An 18,672-nucleotide genomic window follows, 5' to 3' on the forward strand; every position below is an offset into this window, starting at 1 on the left:
TAGAAGAAGGCTGTTCCTCTTGGTCAGAAACTGAATTTCCCATACTTGTGATACACCTTCCCCTACTGACCTACTGAAATGAAAGACTAGGAGTAATGATTAAATCTTATTTTCCCTCCTGTAGTAGTAGGATGAGCTGGGTCAGTGAGGCCAGTCCCTGCTGATGGCTTTAAAATACCTTTGTGATTTGGTCTCTTTGCTTTCCCATCCATTTCTCTAAGTGCCTGTCACTGTCATCCTTTACCACCCTGACAAGAGCCCAAGGTGAGAAAGGCACAAATGAACAAGAGCCTTCGCGATGCCTCCTGAGGGTGTTACTTACTAAATGAGGTAGGCAATGAACCAAATCTGACTGGTGAGCTACAAGGCAGGTTAACACATTTAAACAAAGATCGTTCCATATATTATTTAACCCATTCGAATACACGGTTGCCTCTTTCCTACCTAGGAGAATTTGTGGGAAAGGAATGTAAGCTCACAAGTTAATAATGTCTGGCTTTTATTTTTTTCAAATGTGCTAACAGTCACTAGGTTTCATTCTTTTGTTGGGACTGTAGCTTATTTTCTCAGAACAACTAGAGAATGTTTATGAAGTGTGTGTGTGGAGGGCGGGGAGGGGAGAGAATAAAAATGCATTGCTTTAGGGCTGCACATCTGTTTTAGGGACTCTGCTGGATCTGCCCATTAACCATTGTCACGACTTATGGCGTGTTTTAAAATTGCGTTCTACTCAGAGATGTTCATCCTGACTCAAAATATTACAATTAAACAGATTTCCCTGCTAGGAGTTAGTTTCCTGTCTTCGTGACGGGCAAAATTATTTTTCTGCTCTATTAGCCAGCGTGTGTATGACTCATAACAAGTGGTAACTTGTTATTTTATTTCTTGTTTGAACAGACTGGCACTATCAAGTTGCTCAGGTCTTCCCGCAAACAGAAGAGGAAGTGGAAGTGGACACACATGCCTTCAGCCATCGGTGGAAAAGGAGCTTGGATGCTCTCAAGGCAGTAGACTCCAACCGAGCAAGCATGGGCCAAGACTCCCCAGAGCCCAGAGGCTTCACGGACCTGCTGCTGGATGATGGGCAGGACAATACCACCCAGATTGAGGTAGGGAAATCATCTGGGTAACTGAAATGGATTCACCAGTGTACAGGCTCCGCCTTCAGTTCAATGGAGAGCTTTTGGATTTTTTTTGTAAGGATTAATTTAACTCATTAATAAATAATTAGTCAATATTCAGTAATTCAGTAATCAAAAATTATACCTATATGAAATAAGTAAATACATCATAGCTAAGCCGTTGAATCACCCATGAGTAGATTTACTCACAAAACACACAAACATTGGTTTGCTGTGGGGACGACCAAGAGGAGACACAAAAGAGGAACACGATACAGCACCTGCCTGCAAAGCAATCGCTGTGTACCAGATCAGCGCGGTGCTATGTGATATGTACAAGGATATATACAAGCTAGAGCACGTCATGGGGGAAGGAGAGATCACCTGCTGGACTGAGGGTGGGCCGTTCAAAGAGGCTCAGCCTGGGAACGGACATTTAGGCAGGGGCTTGGCAGGTTGAGGGGAGTTTGCCAGGCTGGTTTCCTATCAGGGATGAGAAAGAAGATTTCGGGCAGAGAGAATTGCATCTGCGATGGCAATCTTGGAATGCTGGAGCACGCTGGAGAGTCTCATAGGGTGACCAATGGTCCCAGCTGAACTGGGGCTGAATGGTTTCCTCGGGTGGAGTGCTTCCAGTCTAGAAACAATGGTTTCCTGGGGTGGAGTGCTTCCAGTCTAGAAACAATGGTTTCCTCGGATGGAGTGCTTCCAGTCTAGAAACAATGGTTTCCTGGGGTGGAGTGCTTCCAGTCTAGAAACAGTGGTTTCCTGGGGTGGAGTGCTTCCAGTCTAGAAACAGTGGTTTCCTCGGGTGGAGTGCTTCCAGTCTAGAAACAGTGGTTTCCTCGGGTGGAGTGCTTCCAGTCTAGAAACAGTGGTTTCCTCGGGTGGAGTGCTTCCAGTCTAGAAACAGTGGTTTCCTCGGGTGGAGTGCTTCCAGTCTAGAAACAGTGGTTTCCTCGGGTGGAGTGCTTCCAGTCTAGAAACAGTGGCTTCCTCGGGTGGAGTGCTTCCAGTGCTAGAAACAAGGCAGTTCTGGGCAAACGGGAATGGTCATTCACTCCGTGACTGTAAGCAGTTCTTTATTATGGTTGGAGCTGCGAAGTGAGGAAGAGAGTTGGAGATGGGTTTGATGAGGATGGAAGTTCGCTGAGGACACATTCTGGGCAGACTGCAAGGTTGCCCAGAGGCCTCAAGGGTGGTATTACATGGCTTAAATTCTCATAGTCCTTAGCATAGCAAATCATAAAATATGATCCTGTTAGTCTACTAGATCTAACAAAAACAAACAGGTCAATCTTATGGAAATAAGCAAAAAAACATGCAAATGAGAATGGAGGTTATTTATTCAGTTTGCTCTAGCAAGAGTCAGCTTCCATCACGTCCCTCGGGCAGAGACTCAAAAGCAGGCAAGGGAGTGGGAAAATTTCTTACTTAAAAAAAGAGAAGGATGGGGCATCTGGATGGCTCAGTTAAGCATCCAACTCATGGTTTCAGCTCAGGTCATGATCTCAGGGTCCTGAGATCAAGCCCCTGTTTACAGCTCTGCTCTCAGAGGGGAGTCTGCTTGAAGATTCTATTCCTCTGCCCTCCCCCCACTCTGTGCATGAGCACATGCATGTGCTCTCTCTCTCTCTCACTCTCTGTCAATAAATACGTCTTTAAAAAAGAAGTCTTCAGGTATGCACTCATTGGAAGTTGTTGGCATAGAGGAGCTGGAGATAGGCCAATTAGAAGCAGAGCATCTCTTGTGATCGATTTGGGGAGCATATATACTGAGTTGGACCTAGGGAAGAAAAACAGGAAAGCTGTCCGTTGCTCATCAGTCCCTGCCCATTCAGGGCTGATTGCTGCCAAGCTTGCATTCAGGCTTACTGGACTGGTTGCTGTAGAGGTTGGAGGTCGGAGTTCTGTGGTTGTCCGTGGTCTGGCCATTGTCCATTTGAATATTGTCTCTTGAATATTGTCTTTTGAATATTCTCTCTTGAGCTGAATATTTTCTCCCAGGTAGCAGGTTTATACGTTTTCAGAAACAGACAAGATTCTTTTTACTGCCGTGAAATACTCATTATTTAGGAAAAGAACGCAACTTCATGAAACAGACACTACCATTGTTCTCCAAATAGTATCAAGGCATCATTTTGTTCCTGCAGAGTGAGAGGAATCTTCAGAAGATGTGAAGCACAAGTCATTGGGATTCTGTGTATGCAAGAGGCCTGGCAATTTTCAAAACCCTTCTCCTTCCCCTTAGCTGATATGGGACTCATGCTCCCTTGCTGCCCTAGCCAGGCCCCTTAACAGGACACAGAGGAGGTACCAGGAGCAGAAGTCATATAATATCTGTAAGAGGCTATTCTGACTCCTGCAGAGTGCCTGCTATTTTGGCAGCAGTGTTGTTATAGCAACTCGGAGAGGGCAACATAATTCTTCCCTGAGCACTCTTTAGCTGGGGTGCCACATAAAGAAAGGAGAGCGGAACAGAATCAGAGGTGTTTACTCTTCTGCTCAGAACTGGTAGCTTACTGAGATTGAAAGGGGAGAACACACATTCCTCGAACTGTGTGATCTCTATGCAGGATGCTGAATTTTCTGAATCGTTTGTGAAATAGAAAATCCCTTTGCTCGGGGATGTATGAACACTCCTCCTAACACAATCCCAGTTGTTGTTATGCTATGATGTTGTTATTCAGCCAGTTTTTCTCTTTTCTTACCTTAAACAGAGGAGATCCCATAATGTCAGGGATTTTGAGTTCATAAAACAAAGGAAGAAGGATGGTGCTGGTGCAGGGAGCTGTGTGTGGGTGACTGCTGATGCTAAGATGTGCCAGGGGCCTTATGGAGATTATCTTATCTGGTCCTGGTATCAGCCAACTGAGACTTGCATCTCCAGGTTCCCTGGGTAGTCTCAGTGACTTTTACATGAGGGCAATTTCAGACTTAGGGTTAGTATTTTCCCTAAACTCTTCCATTAATGAATAAAGGGACTGGTATTTAAACCCAGTCCCAGGGGCACCTGGGTGGCTCAGTGGGTTAAAGCCTCTGCCTTCAGCTCAGGTCATGATCCCAGAGTCCTGGGATCGAGCCCCGCATCGGGCTCTCCGCTCAGCGGGGAGCCTGCTTCCTCCTCTCTCTCTGCCTGCCTCTCTGCCTATTTGTGATCTGTCAAATAAATAAAAATAAAATCTTTAAAACAAACAAACAAAAACCAGGCCCGCCCAGCTCCCAAGATTTATTCTTTCTATTTGACTTTGCTTCCTCTAAGAGAAGGAAAAAGTAAATGGTATGTTGATTAGGTAATGATTTTGGATAGTGGCAGCACCCCAATATCGATGTGAGAGTGACTTCAGGGTTTCATTCTGAGGTGAAGGAGATTTTTCTTGAAGCTGGATTTCATAACAAGAAGGCTGTTTTTATTTGAGGAGTTTATTTATCCTGATGGGGTTCTGGGGATTGATGGAGATTATTGGGGACTAAAGTCCCATAAGTCACTCCTTGGCACTACCTCTAGTTCTGGAAACAAAAGCCTACATCTGAAACTTCTCTGCAAAGTTTATTTATCCTGGCCCTTAAAATGGCATTTTTGAACATTGTTGTGTCTCTTTTAGGGAAAATATTTTGCCTGATGGAGTTAAACAGAAATAAGGAAGAAAGGAACCAAATGGTGATAGAGTGGCTACTCTGTGCCGGCATTGTGACAAAGTCTTTCTTATCTCTTGGGAATAAGCATTTTGATTTATATCGCTTAATACAAGCAATGAGCATGAAAGACAATGTGTGCTTTTTCCCTTAGTTGCTTCCAGAGTTGATGTCAAGAATGGGAGTTATTTTGTCCAAGAGCCCTGACTATAGTAGTGGCTGTGAAGATAATTTGTATCCCAGTGAGACTTCAACCCCCCAGAATGGCATTCCTGTGCATGTGCTCCCCTGCTTGGGCCATTGTCTAGACTGTCTACCCCACTTTCACCAAAGACAAAAACAAAAGACAATAGCATATTTACTATTCTGGCACGAATTCATTCAGACATAAACAAAGGCTGTTATTCTCTTAACTTGGTGACAGTATTTTTTCTGGCTCTGCCCAAGAACAGATAATAGAGGGACTGGAAAACTGGAAAATTCTTCCAGTCAGAGTTTCTTCTTCTTGTTGTTGTTGTCATTGCTTTCTTTTTTATCTTTTTTTTTCTTTTCTTTTCCTTTTTCTTAACTTCCTCCCTCCCTCTCTTTCCTTCCTTCCCTCCTTCCTTCCTTTTAATATTCTTCCCCTGAAGATATAAAGATGTTTTGAAACCATTTGAATTTCCTGATGAATAAGTAGAGAGTCAACAGTTGGCAAATGCCTCTACTGATCTGAATGTTGACCTAGGCCTGCCTTTTCTTCTTGTACTTTCTCTGTCCATGTGGACACATGATGGTGCCGCCTTCTGACTGGTGGGGATTAAGAGTGGTCACTGGTGTGCTGCTTTTTGTCATTCCTTTGGGAACACAAGGGCTCCCAAGACTTTCAGGTAAGCCTGAATCACTGTATTAGAGCAGCCTTCCGTGGATCCCATGGCCCCAGGCACCCGAGTGTGGACGAGCAGCCCGTGTGTCTTCACCGTGTTGATGGTTGCTCCTCTCTTGGCTGACACAGAGCTCTTGCAGCCTCAGTGGCACCTTTTGGCATGGGGAGGGCCTGAGCAGTGTTTGGTGAGAATTATTGATGCTCATGAAGGTCAGTTACATCAGCCAATTCTCATCACTGTGTTGGTAACTTACAGTTCTTCACTTTACAGAAATCTGTCACAAGTTCCTTTCTCACACTCTGAACCAAACCTGGAGTTTCTGTTGCTTATTCCATACAGTATTTTGAGCTTCATCATCTCCATCTTAGGACAATGAAAGTATTTCTAGGAAGAATTGTTAACTGTGATTTTTTTTTTTTTTGGCCTTGATTCAAAAGCACTGGGATGGCTTGAAGAAGGGAATATTTCAAAATAAATAGGGTTTATGGATCATGTAAGTGTAACTCCATGATCCAAAGTGACTCAGAAATTTTGAGTGAGCCCGGTGCCTCTCAGCGGTTGCACATGTGGCCAGCCCACAGGCCACCCTTTGAGTTGCAGAGAATTAGACCACAAAGCAGATTTTGCTATTGATTTTGAAGATAGAAGTGTCCTGAAAAAGCTTAGGTTAAATTGAGTTGCCTGTCAACAACCTGTCTGTGGATTTCTCGTCTTGGTACCAAATTAAAAATTGCAGCCATATACAGCAATTGTATCATCTATGTTCACATTAAAGCTCTTATCTGTGGAAGGTGTAATTGAGAATGGTCAACAAGTATGTGTGATGACTGTAGCTAAAATCCAGAGGCCAGCTGTTTTTCTTCTTTTTGCATATGTAACAACTCTTTTTGATCTTCTGCTATAGCACATTTCCAATTGTGTCTGCATCTTCCTTTGACAAATTTCACAATACATTTCTTTAAAAAGTTAGCAGTCACTAATCGCTGCACACAAGGTTATGATATATGCTCTAATATTTTATTGCAGTCCGTAATTAAGCAATCCACTTGAAAGGAAAGAAGTCACTGGCAAATACTTTATCTAAAAGAGATTATGATTGCTTTGATGACTGTATTACAAAGAAAAAGACATTCCGTAATGCGGAATGAGGGCAGAATCTTCCCAGTATGTTTGCGACATTGAGAATACATCAGAACATTTTTCATCAATGAAAATCTTACCGCTTCTGTGTCTCAAATGTAAGCAACACCCTCTTCATTTCAAAGACAAAAAAAAAATTTTCAAAGACCTGACAATAATAAAAATGAATATAAATATGGGGTAGTAATAAGATCACCCCATTTCACAGAAATAGAGTAAGTAAAATTCGCAGAATACTACCATGCCTATTCTTTCCTTGGGCCACCGTTCTGCTCAGTGAAGTCACAGAAGATAATACTTACATCTGAGAAGAATGTGATTGTGCAGCTTTGTGACATTTTCCAAAAGAAAGAAAAGTATCACCTGCTACAGAATAACTCTGCTACTATATTTATTATGAATGTGAAAGCTGGTGTAGATTTTTTTTTTTTTTAAATGAGGCATTTCCATTTTAGGAGATCTTAAACTCGCAGAGGCTTCAGTATGTGGCTGCAGAATCAGAAAGCCGTGTGAAGGGAGTCCTCACGTTAATCCTGGAGAAGCACACTTACTTGACTCACTAGTGAATTGAAATTTCCCAAATGAAATGTGGGTGTCAGATTTGGTTCCGCAGAAGATGAGAAAGCAAGCATTGTGAAGGTGTGTGATTGGAAAGGAGGAGACTAACTGCATAAGTTAATTAGCACCCAGAAGAAGACCCTTATTCTGTAGAGAGCCGGGATTAACCAAGAGATAAGGCGTCATCTAAAGCAAGTGAGGAAGAGAACATTAGAAGTTAGCCAAGCATCCGGGTATTTCTAGACAGAGAGTTTTAGACAGATAGGCAGGACCAAGGCTTTAAACTCCCGTTTAGGTGATATGTCCTGATCTCTTCAGGCTCCTATAGCAAAACTACCAGAGACTGGGGGGCTTACATGACATACCGTTATTTCTCACAGTTCTGCAATCTGGAAAGTCCAGAATGAGCTGCTGGCAGGTTTGATTTTGTTGTTTGAGGAGAGCCCACTTCCTGGTTCATGGAGGGCTGTCTTTCTGCTGTGTCCTCACATGGCTGAAGGCACTAGAAAGCTCTCTGGGGTCTCTTTTATAAGGGCACTGATCCCATTCAGGAGGATGCCACCTTCGTGACCTAATCATGTCCCAAGGGCCCCACCTCCACATGCCAACACACTGAGGACTAGGTGTCAACTTATGAATCGGGGGGTGGGGGCAGACACAAGTGTTAACACTGTGCTGAGAAATTGAGAATTGATCAAGAAGGTACATGGAAGCTACTGAAAGTTTTTAAATAGGGAAAGGCAGGATTGCACTGATGCTCCTAAAATACTGCTGGGGGCGGAGGGGTGGCTGAGTGGGACTTGCATTCAAAAGCCCAAATCTGAGGGATGGAAAGATGAATTAAATTTAGATGAGAACTGTTGTCAGGTAAAAATGAGATGGTTGTTAGAGGAAAGTTATGGATGAACATAAGAATTTCAGAAATACTCTGATTTTGACTCACTAACTTACACCAGCCACCATGACTGAAATCTTGCCCCCCATTCTGGTGCTTGCTTGATGCCAAGAGTCCCTTGTGGATCCCTATCATCTCCTTCGCTGGCAGGGTGACCTGTTACACACTTGACACCTCCCATCTCATATGGGTTGGAAACTAGCCTGATGTTTTCAACTCCATATTGCCAAAGGTTGTATGTACACTGACAACAAAGTCTATTTTTATGCCTTCTGTTTGGGTAATTGGCAAAAATACCTAGTTTTAAACTTCTCATGGAATCCCATTTGGTTTCTTCTGGAATATTGATGAGGACTTTTAGTCTTCAGAGAAGAAAATGCACTGAAAATAGTAAGTCAGGCAGAACTTACCTGCAATTATTGCTCATCCTCTAAAAAGATAATGAGGATTAAAATAGAGTATCATATATCTTGCTCAATTATAGATTATTCTTAGCTTGACATGTCAGCTCTCTATTGAAACAAAAATGAAAAAAGATCCATAACCGTCCTTCAAAGAGTTCCGTAAAAAATAACGGAATTATCTCTATGATGCTTCACTGTTAGCTAATTGAGTTTACTTGCAGTAACAGCATGGAAATAGTTTTTGAAGTGATACATACAGGTTGTAAAATTATTAAGTGTGTTAGTCATATAATTTATTTCAGAACAAGAATTATGTTTTAGAGTGAATAATATTCCCGTGTTCTTCATGTACAAAGAGAACACCATATTTAACCTCCCTCTACCAGACCCCTTAGACTAATTGTAAAAATATTGCACAGAGTTTTCCTACCTCAATCTCGTACCTATTCATGAGGACCCAGCTATTATTTTCTGCCTTTCTTTGTATTAACTAGAGCAGCGAGAGAAAACCCCTAACAGAGGGAACGCCAGGTAACTGTTAATCAATTGAATTCTTATTGTATTATCTTGCAATCCTTTTTCCTTTTTGTCCAGGCCAACTTCCGATGGGACATTCAAAACACACTTTTATGAAAATTATTTTTTCCAATATCAAAAATTATAGTACTGCTTAATGCCATAGGTCTAGATCTTTATCTAGATTTTTTTTTTAAATCTTACTGAAAAAACAGATTAATTATTTTGGTAGTCCAGAATGTGTACAGTTTTTAATATGTTGAGCAAGGGTCTTAGGGTGAAGGCCCAAGTGTCCACTAAATATGGGCCTGAAGTCAGGAGCAAAGAAGACAGCAGATGCTCGAGTCCCCTATTCTCTGGGCAGTCCATGAAGAAGGGACAGTGCTCCAGGCAGGGCTGTGTGCCATTTGGTTTTCCCCTTTATTTGGAGAAGCATGGGACTGGCATTGCACAAGGGAAATAAATACTCAAGGATCGGGATGCCTGGGTGGCTTAGTCAGTAAAGTGTCTGCCTTCAGCTCAGGTCATGATCCCCGGGTTCTGAGATCAAGCCCTGCATAAAAGCTCCCTGCCCAGTGGGGAGCCTGCTTCTCCCTCTCCCTTTGCCCTTCCCCCAACTTGTGCTCTCTCCTGCTCTATCGTTATCTCTATCGAATAAATAAATAAGATCTTAAAAATATATATATATATATATTCAAGGGTCAAGCACAAGCCATCAGGCTTACCTGCCAGTCCTTTAGGAAGGACCAGCACCTGGACTGGGGTTACCAGGTGCCACAGAAAGCTGGGTTCAAACTGAGTACATTTCATTGTGTGGTGCATAACCTGTCTCCTTAGATAGGTAGCTTCTGGGCAATAGAGAGGCAGCTTCTGGGGTCATTTACTGGACACCCCCATTCTATATGAATTGATTACACTTTAAGGTCTCGTTTTTTCTGTGATTTTTTTTTCAGAATCAGAAACAGAATAATAAAGTGATTATAGCTCAAAGACTAAATAGGTTTGGGTTGGCACAGGCGTGTCAATAGCATGATTTTTATTACTACATCTGGAGGAGTATTGGGCCACTGCCTATTATGCCCATGAAGATTTGGAGCGTAATGAATCTGCCAGCCCCTATGATGAAACGAACTTAATTTTTAGAGATACTAATACCAGTTAAGCACACTAAATCACACCAAGTGTTCACAACTTATTTTATCTAACAAATCAATGTGCACTCTGTCATGTAGCACCAGTGCACTGGAAAAATAAAGGCTACAGGCCTCTGATAAACAGTGATGGTCTGTAATTTTACGTGACCCCCATAAGTTTCTGTGGACCTTGTCAAAGATATCTCATGGGTCTTTGCCAAATATTATGACTTAGATGGAAACACCACAAGTCTTTACATTACAGATGAGTTGGCCTTTACAAATACAGGAGACACCTACAATTTTCTGACTATTTAAACTGAAGTTATGAAAAATTGCATTTTTATTTTTAAGCAATGTTGTATATTTTTACTAAGTGTTCAGGGGACTTACCCTTCACCTTGTATTTCTGAAGCAGTTTTAAGGCAGAGAAGGGTCTCTTTGTCACAAAGCATGCGTATATATATATTCATATTCATCGCTTTTGCCTCTGTCACAAAGAAATTTGCTAATGTGACACTTTATTAAGGAAGGCATCAAAAATATGAGGGTCCTTTTAAGAAAGGGTGGTTAACATTCAGAATGAAAAGAGTAAATACCTTAATTTTCTTCTTGAAAGAAAGAAAACCTTTCTGTTCATGCCCCAGCATTGGCAGAGGTATCTGAAGCTGTCTAGAAACAAGAGAGGGATTGAACTCTGCAGCCCTTGGGGACGGTTGTTTTGAGCTATTTTCTATACGGTATTTCAGGCCTGAGCTCTTAAATTGAAATAATAGCTTGGAATCCAGGGCACTGAATTGAATGAATGGATTAAACACTACTGAAATTATTTCTCTTTTATGAATAATTTCTAGCTTTTTTTGGTAAATGTCATATGTTTACCCAATCTCCAGCTCAAAGAGCAAAGCTACAGAAAACACTAACATTCACCTTTTAGACGACGCCTCCATCTATCATCTATCATCTGTCTTATTTTGGATTCACAGTACTGAACTCACTTGTGACCAAAGGTACTTGAAAGAATGTCTTACAAAGCAAAATTCTATCTGTTTAACTTAAAAATTTCACTTAGTCACGGTACCTTTTAAGGGGGTCTTTTAGGTACTTCTAAAACTAAAAGCATTTCATCCGGTGATGGGATTTTCTGCCTTAAAAAAACAATGCTAGTAATGCTTCTCCCTAACCTTTTAGGGTTTTGTGAATTCTAGCCTGGAATATTTTATAATTTTCAAAGTTAAATGCAATGACTTGTGATTGTCAGATTTTTTATTCTCTAAGAAAATTTTAAGTTGTAATATTCTCCAACTATCTGAGGTTAGACTTTGCACAGTGGTCATATTTAAATGTGTTTTTTTTTACTCGTTCTGTCATTTAAAAGTAGTATAGAGTAAAAGAGCATTTAAAATTTCATGTTCTGGAAATGTTTACATAGAAACACTATCAAACCTTCCCAAAGAACTTAAAAAGACAGTGAATTCATTCATTATAAATAGTACTATATAGTGATCTATTATCTTAAAAATCAAGTGTAAACAATTATTCTCCTTCTTAAATACCAGTTGAATAAAGAATGACTTGTCCTCTTTCTCTGTCCAGTGAGAAATCAGATGTCATGATTTTTACAAGTGAACGGAATTAATCTTTACCAGAGTAGAAAAATGTCATATTCAAATTGGAAAAATGAAATCTAAAGGATAAAGGAAACAACCTTATGAATAAATATAGAAATATGCCAGATCAAAATAATAACTATCATTAGAAATTTTCCTCACATTACTAATTGGGCCTGGTGGTAGTAAAATTGTCTCTTAAGGTAAACAAAAGATTTAGACTAATCTTTGTATATATACTGTTCCTCAGAAACCTGTGGAAAGTGGTATTTTTGCTAGAAATCTACAGAAATAATCACTGTATTCAAAGCCTCCCCCATCCCTCCTGCTGACAGCCCATCCAATATGAGTCTCTTTACAGACCAGAAGGAAGCTACAGTACAGTCACTCATTGGTCCACACAGAACTGAAATGGAAATCAAGTTCACTTTCACCACGATGGTTAAAACGTTATTTTGTCTCACTGAAGAGGTTTTCTTGGTCTGAGCAGATTTAGCATGTATTTGACATGCTTTGTTCAGGCATTTTTGTTGCTGAACAATTGTAATGGCCACTTGAAGGATTTGGTTTTTGTTTTTTTTTTTTTTTTGCTTTTTAAAGGTATATTTCTTAACTTTGTTATTTAAAAAAAGAATATGATATATTCTGCATACAACCAAAGTCATTTACATGAAAGAACAAAAGAAAAAGTCATGCATTTTTATGTCCTTAAGAAAAATGTTTAACCGTCTTCAAAGGGAATTATTTTTTTAAGTTGGTTAGCACTTGTGAATGCAAATTAGAATAAATGGTAAATCACTGTGGGACTGTCCTTCCTGATTTCCTATTGACTTTTTAAATGTTGGCAATAAAGAATCTAGAAAGAGGAAATGATTTCCTGCTTTGAAACAGTCCCTGAAACAAGGCAATGAGCAAGTTGACAGCACGGAAGCAGAATCTGGGACAAACATTAATTTTCTTGCTTTGTTCCTTTTTATTCTAGCACCGCTTTCTACTTTGTGATCTTCTATCCGCTCAGTAGCTGCTATACCAATGTGCCATTGTCTTTCTTTGGTCTGCAGTTGCAAAATTAAAATTGAAGAATTTGGCATTGTAGGTAGTTAGTTAAAAAAACCCCTATGTGTAGGCCAGGTTGATATATCCTAGAGACTTTTTTCTTCAAAGCCTGTAAATATTAATTTTGGTAATTTGGGTAATTTGTAAATGTATTTTTGTGTGTGTTATCTACAGATGTTTGTGCGTGCATGTATTGTGTGTATGTACAAGTACACATATGTGTGTGTTCATCAGTCCTAATCATGGTTAATAAAACTTCCCTCTGTAGGAGAAAATTAACAGCGGCTTGAATAGCGCCCTTCTACCTGACCCTTAGTTTGTACTTGAATTCAGTGTCTTAAGCAATACAACCAGCACATTTTTTTTCCATGGGGACATTAAAAATTAAACTGCTACCTGGAGGACTAGCCAACGCTCCCTTTTGCTTCAGTGAATGCTTTAAATATGTTCTTTAGATTATGAGGCTGGAAGATGAAGAGAGGACAAGGAATCAAATCATAATGAGTTTTTCTAAATGATGGGGATCAGACATTATGAAAAATGGAACGGACATAGGATGTTGGGCTTCAGATAATGGAGCAGCTCCGATGGGGCCCGCCAGTTCTCTCCCTGCATGGACCCTGTTCAGTACACGGACCCTGTGAGGCTTGTTTCCTGGTCTGTTTTGATCGCTGTGGTTCCTCTTTCTCCTTAGTGGTAAAGTTGCCGTCTCCGCCGAATATTGCTTTTGACTAGAAACTCACATACCACTGACAGCTTGGGTAGTCTAAATCTGCCCTCCCGTGTCTCCATTACTGCAAGGTCATGGGAGAGGTATAAAGTAAGTTCCCTTATAGAGGAAGTGAAAAGGCCTCTCTATTTAAAGCAAGGTTTGGCAAATGAAACTCTGTGGATGTTTCTCCAAACCATAAAGCCATGAAATGACCAGACTATTTCAAAAGACCCAGACTGGGGAAGTCTAACTCAGATGACAACCTCTTATAGAGGAGAGACAAGGCTGAAGATTTTGTTCGTGTTCGTAAAGCATTCATTGATCTGAAGCAGATTTTATTAGATGCAGGAAGAGTGATATTTAAGCGAGGGTTTAAACACAAAACCCAGAAAAGACAGAAAGACTTTCCTTCCTTTTTTGACCAAGAAAACCAAGACTCACTTGTGGCTTGGACTGTGAGTAAAACAGAATGTGACAGGGACTAACACTAGATTACCAGCAAAAGCCTGATATTTGTGTTGGCCATTTCCACATTAAAATGAGTAACGAAGTGGGGTATGCAATTATAGTTCGTCCGCTGGGATTCTTTGTGCAACAGTAGATTTGTTTGTGCACTCAGATGGTCTGAGTACCATTTACTTCTGCCGAGGAAGAGATAAAGAACAAGGAAAAGCAGTTACAGAGCTGCAGAGAAAGCGTGCATCCCCTGGCCGTGGTGGGGAGCCCCGCCTCCTGCCCTCCGGCGGTCACAGGGACACATCCTCAGTGCCCATCTGGAAATAGAGCTTGTTTCCATGGGAGCCCCCCATCTCCTTGTACTGATGGAAAGCTCATGCTCCCTACCCACATCTTCTCCCCTCATTCCCGAAGCTGTATTTTTGAGGGATTGCAGATTGGAGTCTGTCCACATACAAAACCCAAGTAAGAGACAGCAGTGTGCCAGAATTTAGCAGGGTCACTCCTTACAGCGTTCTGGACTGGAGCGAAGTGACGCCACCAGCAGTTTGCAAAGGCCGGGAAAAGCATCCTCCAGGCTTGAGCTGGCTGCCGCAGCTTCTGCTCTTTCTTTGGTCATTTAGCTTCTCCTGTGGCTGATTTTATCCCCTTTCCTGCCTTTCTCTCCGCTTCCCCTCCCAGAAAACCAGAAATTAAAATGCTGCAGAAGCACACATTCCTAAGGACAGAGACTAAGAACCTAGATGTGCTTTACTGCTTTCTGTCCAAGCTACTGATAGAAAACCTGAAACCAGGGCTATGAATCTTGACCCGCCTGGAGTGCTAACGGGGCTTTGTCAGTTGACTGCTCACTTCAGTAGTGCTTCCACATAGTCAGGGGCCAATGGGCCTCTCAGTAGAAAAGAGAGGAAGCAGTCTCATCAACCACCGGACCCTTGCAGGGTGGCACACCCACTTCCTCCTTGGTGAATCATCTGTAGCCCCGGGTTGCCATGCACAGGCTAACCCATGTCCTAACTTCAGTAGGGAGTCAGGAGAGACAGATTTCCTAGTTCCCCTGTGATGTGATCAATCTGGGGTTTCTCCTTCCATTTGCTGGATGGATTATATAGCTGCCTACTTCTAACATGAAGTAATCGAATTACGTTGTTAAAATGCCGGTACCAACCACCATTTCGGTTTGATTACTCCCTTTCCTTCAGGTAGATTTCCTCCAAACAGAATTCCATATAGTAAAGATTTCACTTCCTAAATTCTTAGCACTCTGCAAGTTTGTTTTCCTGTGATTTTACTAAAATTGCCTTGCTTGGGTTCCGAGCGTTCTGATTCTTCAGTCCCATTTTTAAAGATAATCACTGGATTTACATTCAGTTGACAGGTTCTGGTCCCTGGGGTCATGCCAGTCATAGTCCAAAAAATAATAGTAACAATAATGGCACATGCAGCATGATTTATTCAAGGAAATTTCTTCCTGGATGTAGGAGAACGATGGGACACGGACAGTGTAGCAGACCAGAGTAAGAATACCCAGCTAATGAGGTGGCTGCTACCCAGCGACAGCAGACCGCGGCCATGTGGGAACATGGGCACAAGATGGCAGATCTTGTAGTTGCTCAAGAAATATCAAAACGCTTAAATGTTGGCGATTCTTTCTCTCTCTCTTTCTTTCTTTCAAGATTTTACTTATTTATTTGAGAGAGATAGCGAACATGAGCAGAGTGAGGGAGAAGCAGGTTTCCTACCAAGCAGGGAATCCGATGCGAGGCTTGATCCCAGGACCCCAGAATCATGACCTGAGCTGAAGACAGATACTCAACCGACTGAGTCACCCAGGCATCCCTCTTTCATTGTTTTTCTTAATCACATGTGGACTAATACAGTGATGGCAAAATAAAAAGGCCCATCTATCCAATGAGCCAACAAATTGTGTTTCTAGTGTATACCACACAGATGATTAATCAGATTCTTAACTGATGCAAACATACGCTGTTGTCTCTCAGAAATCACCTCATAGCTGCCTTCTTGTGCATCTCAGAGGCAGAGACTATATGTTGAGCTGAATTCAGTGTCAAATATAATATGATTCTAGGTCATATATTCCAGACTTCTTCTATCCTACTTTTCCTCTATACCTCTTTTATGTGAATACAGTCTAAGTGGACAACTTCCTTTTGTTTCCTTTGGAAACAAGTTACTGAAAACAAGAAGTAGAAGATGGTGTTAGAGGTCTTACCATCACTGGTTATTTTGAAGAAAGTCTCCAAGATTATTTTCTTGTTCCTCAAAAATGTTACAGTGTATGAAACCACTATCATGAGAAATCTCTGCCTTGTTTAGGATTGGTTCAGTATTCTATGTTTCAGAAGTATTCAGACATAAAGAGAAAAACTTCTACATACTCTTAATTACATATAAATATTATTTTTAAGCAACGACATTTCTTCACATGAACATTTTGCTGTTGCTTCTTTTAGAAGACTGAAACATTTTTAGACTTAGCAGTAAAACAAATTTAGGAAATTAAAGTGATTTGAAACATTGGCAAAAGGCTCAACTTTTAACAAGACAGAAGTCTGGTCTTGTCTGTGTCTCTAACCAGCTTACAAAAAATAATAAATAAATAGCTTAAACTGTACAATCGTATGATCTCCACGTATTCAGTAGTGTTGAGGATATATATATATATACACATATATATATATGACATAAACATTTCTTTTTTGTTGTTTTTAAGATTCTTTTTATTTATTTGAGATAGAGAGTGAGCAAGAGGGAGAACACAAGCAAGGGGAGCAGCAGAGGGAGAAGCAGGTTCCCCACCAAGCACGGAGCCCAGTGGAGGGGCTGGGTCCCAGGACCCCAGGGTCATGACCATAGCTGAAGGAAAATGCTTAACCGACTGAGCCACCCGTGTGCCCCTTGCCATAAACATTTCTAATTTGCACATAGATTTAGAAGAAAACAAGAATGAAGCTCAACCAAATAACTCTTTAGGGAGCAAACTTTTCGTCTGAGAACTTTGTATTGCTTTTCAATTTTACAGCAGTTTCTATGGATGTAAATGGTACCTTCCACAAAACACTTGCTCTCGAGGTACGGTGAAGTAACTGGGTTCAGCCTAGATTATTGACAGAGCCAAGATAAGGACTCACATCGCCTGTTTCCGGCTCCTGATGCCAGCCAGCCCTTTCCTATGCACCGCGTCACTGCAGCTCTGTCTCTTGATTCCTGATACCTGATACTTGGTCCTGTGGACTGAATTGTGCCTCACTGCCCCCAAATCCATATGTCAAAGCCCTAACATCCAATGTGACTGTATTTGGAGATGGGGCCTTTAGAGAGGTAATTAAGATTAAATGAGGGGGAGGTCTCAGTCTGATAGAATTGTTGGCCTTACAGGAAAAGGAAGAGAGAGAGAGAGAGAGAGCTCTATTCCCATTCACACACACCAAGAAAAGGCTATATGAGGACTCAGTGGGAAACCAGGGTGAGGGTTCTCATCGGGATGTGATCATGCGGGCACCCTCAGCTCAGACTTCCAGCCTCTAGAGCCATGAGGAAATAAACGTCTGTTATTTAATCTATTCAGCCTATTGTATTTAGTTATTGCAGCCCCAGGGGACAAAGACACCGGATGTATGTGGAGAAATACCATATGATGTGAAATTCCTGAAAGACGTCCTGATGAAATTTGCAGTTTGAACACCTAACTTCTGATCTGAACTTGGCTACTCTGTTATTAATGAGAATCTACTCTTCTCCAGTCATGTGCCTGGCTGCACATATTGCATCTTCTTTCTACCTGTTTCCTCTGACACATTTCTCAGTGAGCTCATGATAGTTCTCTCATGTAGAAAAGTTTGCCAAACCAAGCTTTGTCTTCTTCATTCACATGGACTCCCTGTTTGTGGCACTAGAGAGAGGCCTTTACCTCTTTTTGTGTGTATCTCTCTACTCATGGTCTATTATTTGTAAATAGTATTTTCTTAAAGATCTGAAAGTTCTGGCTGCAGGATATCAGAAATGGAACTGTATGACTACATTTTTCACCTCTCTCCCACATTTTCCATGTGTGGACAAAAGCACTCACAACTGCATACATCTTTCAGTAAACCTTAGTTAATGATGGGTGCTTTTCTTCTTGCACCCTTGATAACTCTATTTAGAATAAGATGTCACAGGGGTGCCTGGATGGCTCATTTTGGTTAAGCGTCTGACTCTTGGTTTCGGCTCAGGTCATGATCTTGGGGTCATGAATTCGAGCCCTGAGGTGGGCTCTACACTTGGTGTGGAGTCTGCTTGAGATTCTCTCTCTCTCTCAAATAAATAAATAAATCTTTAAAAAATATATTGCATATGGTAAATATTGTCCTAATGGATTTGACTTAAATAAATGAATACAAGACAGAGATAAGATGTAGAAAGGAAAGATGGTAATTACAAAAACAAAAACAAAAACAAAAAAAACCCTAGAGTTTTCTTATAAAGTTCAGATTGATTTTAGGTTATTTCCTACCCAAATTGCAAATTGTTTATTTAATCGCAATTACTTCAGGAAATATTTTTTAA

The 18,672-nt window shown here is 41.0% G+C and overlaps 1 protein-coding gene across 1 annotated transcript in view; it reads left to right on the forward strand.

Moving 5' to 3' along the window:
- The window catches only part of PLXDC2 (plexin domain containing 2), a 446,156-nt gene that overhangs the window by 165,483 nt on the left and 262,001 nt on the right, over positions 1-18,672 (forward strand). Inside the window, exon 2 of the mRNA XM_080812133.1 lies at positions 898-1,109. Within this exon, the coding sequence (XP_080668259.1) occupies positions 898-1,109 (212 nt within the window). The remainder of the gene's footprint in view (positions 1-897; positions 1,110-18,672) is intronic.

The sequence above is a fragment of the Martes martes genome (genome assembly GCF_963455335.1).
Source record: "Martes martes genome assembly, chromosome: 8".
Lineage (NCBI taxonomy): Eukaryota > Metazoa > Chordata > Mammalia > Carnivora > Mustelidae > Martes > Martes martes.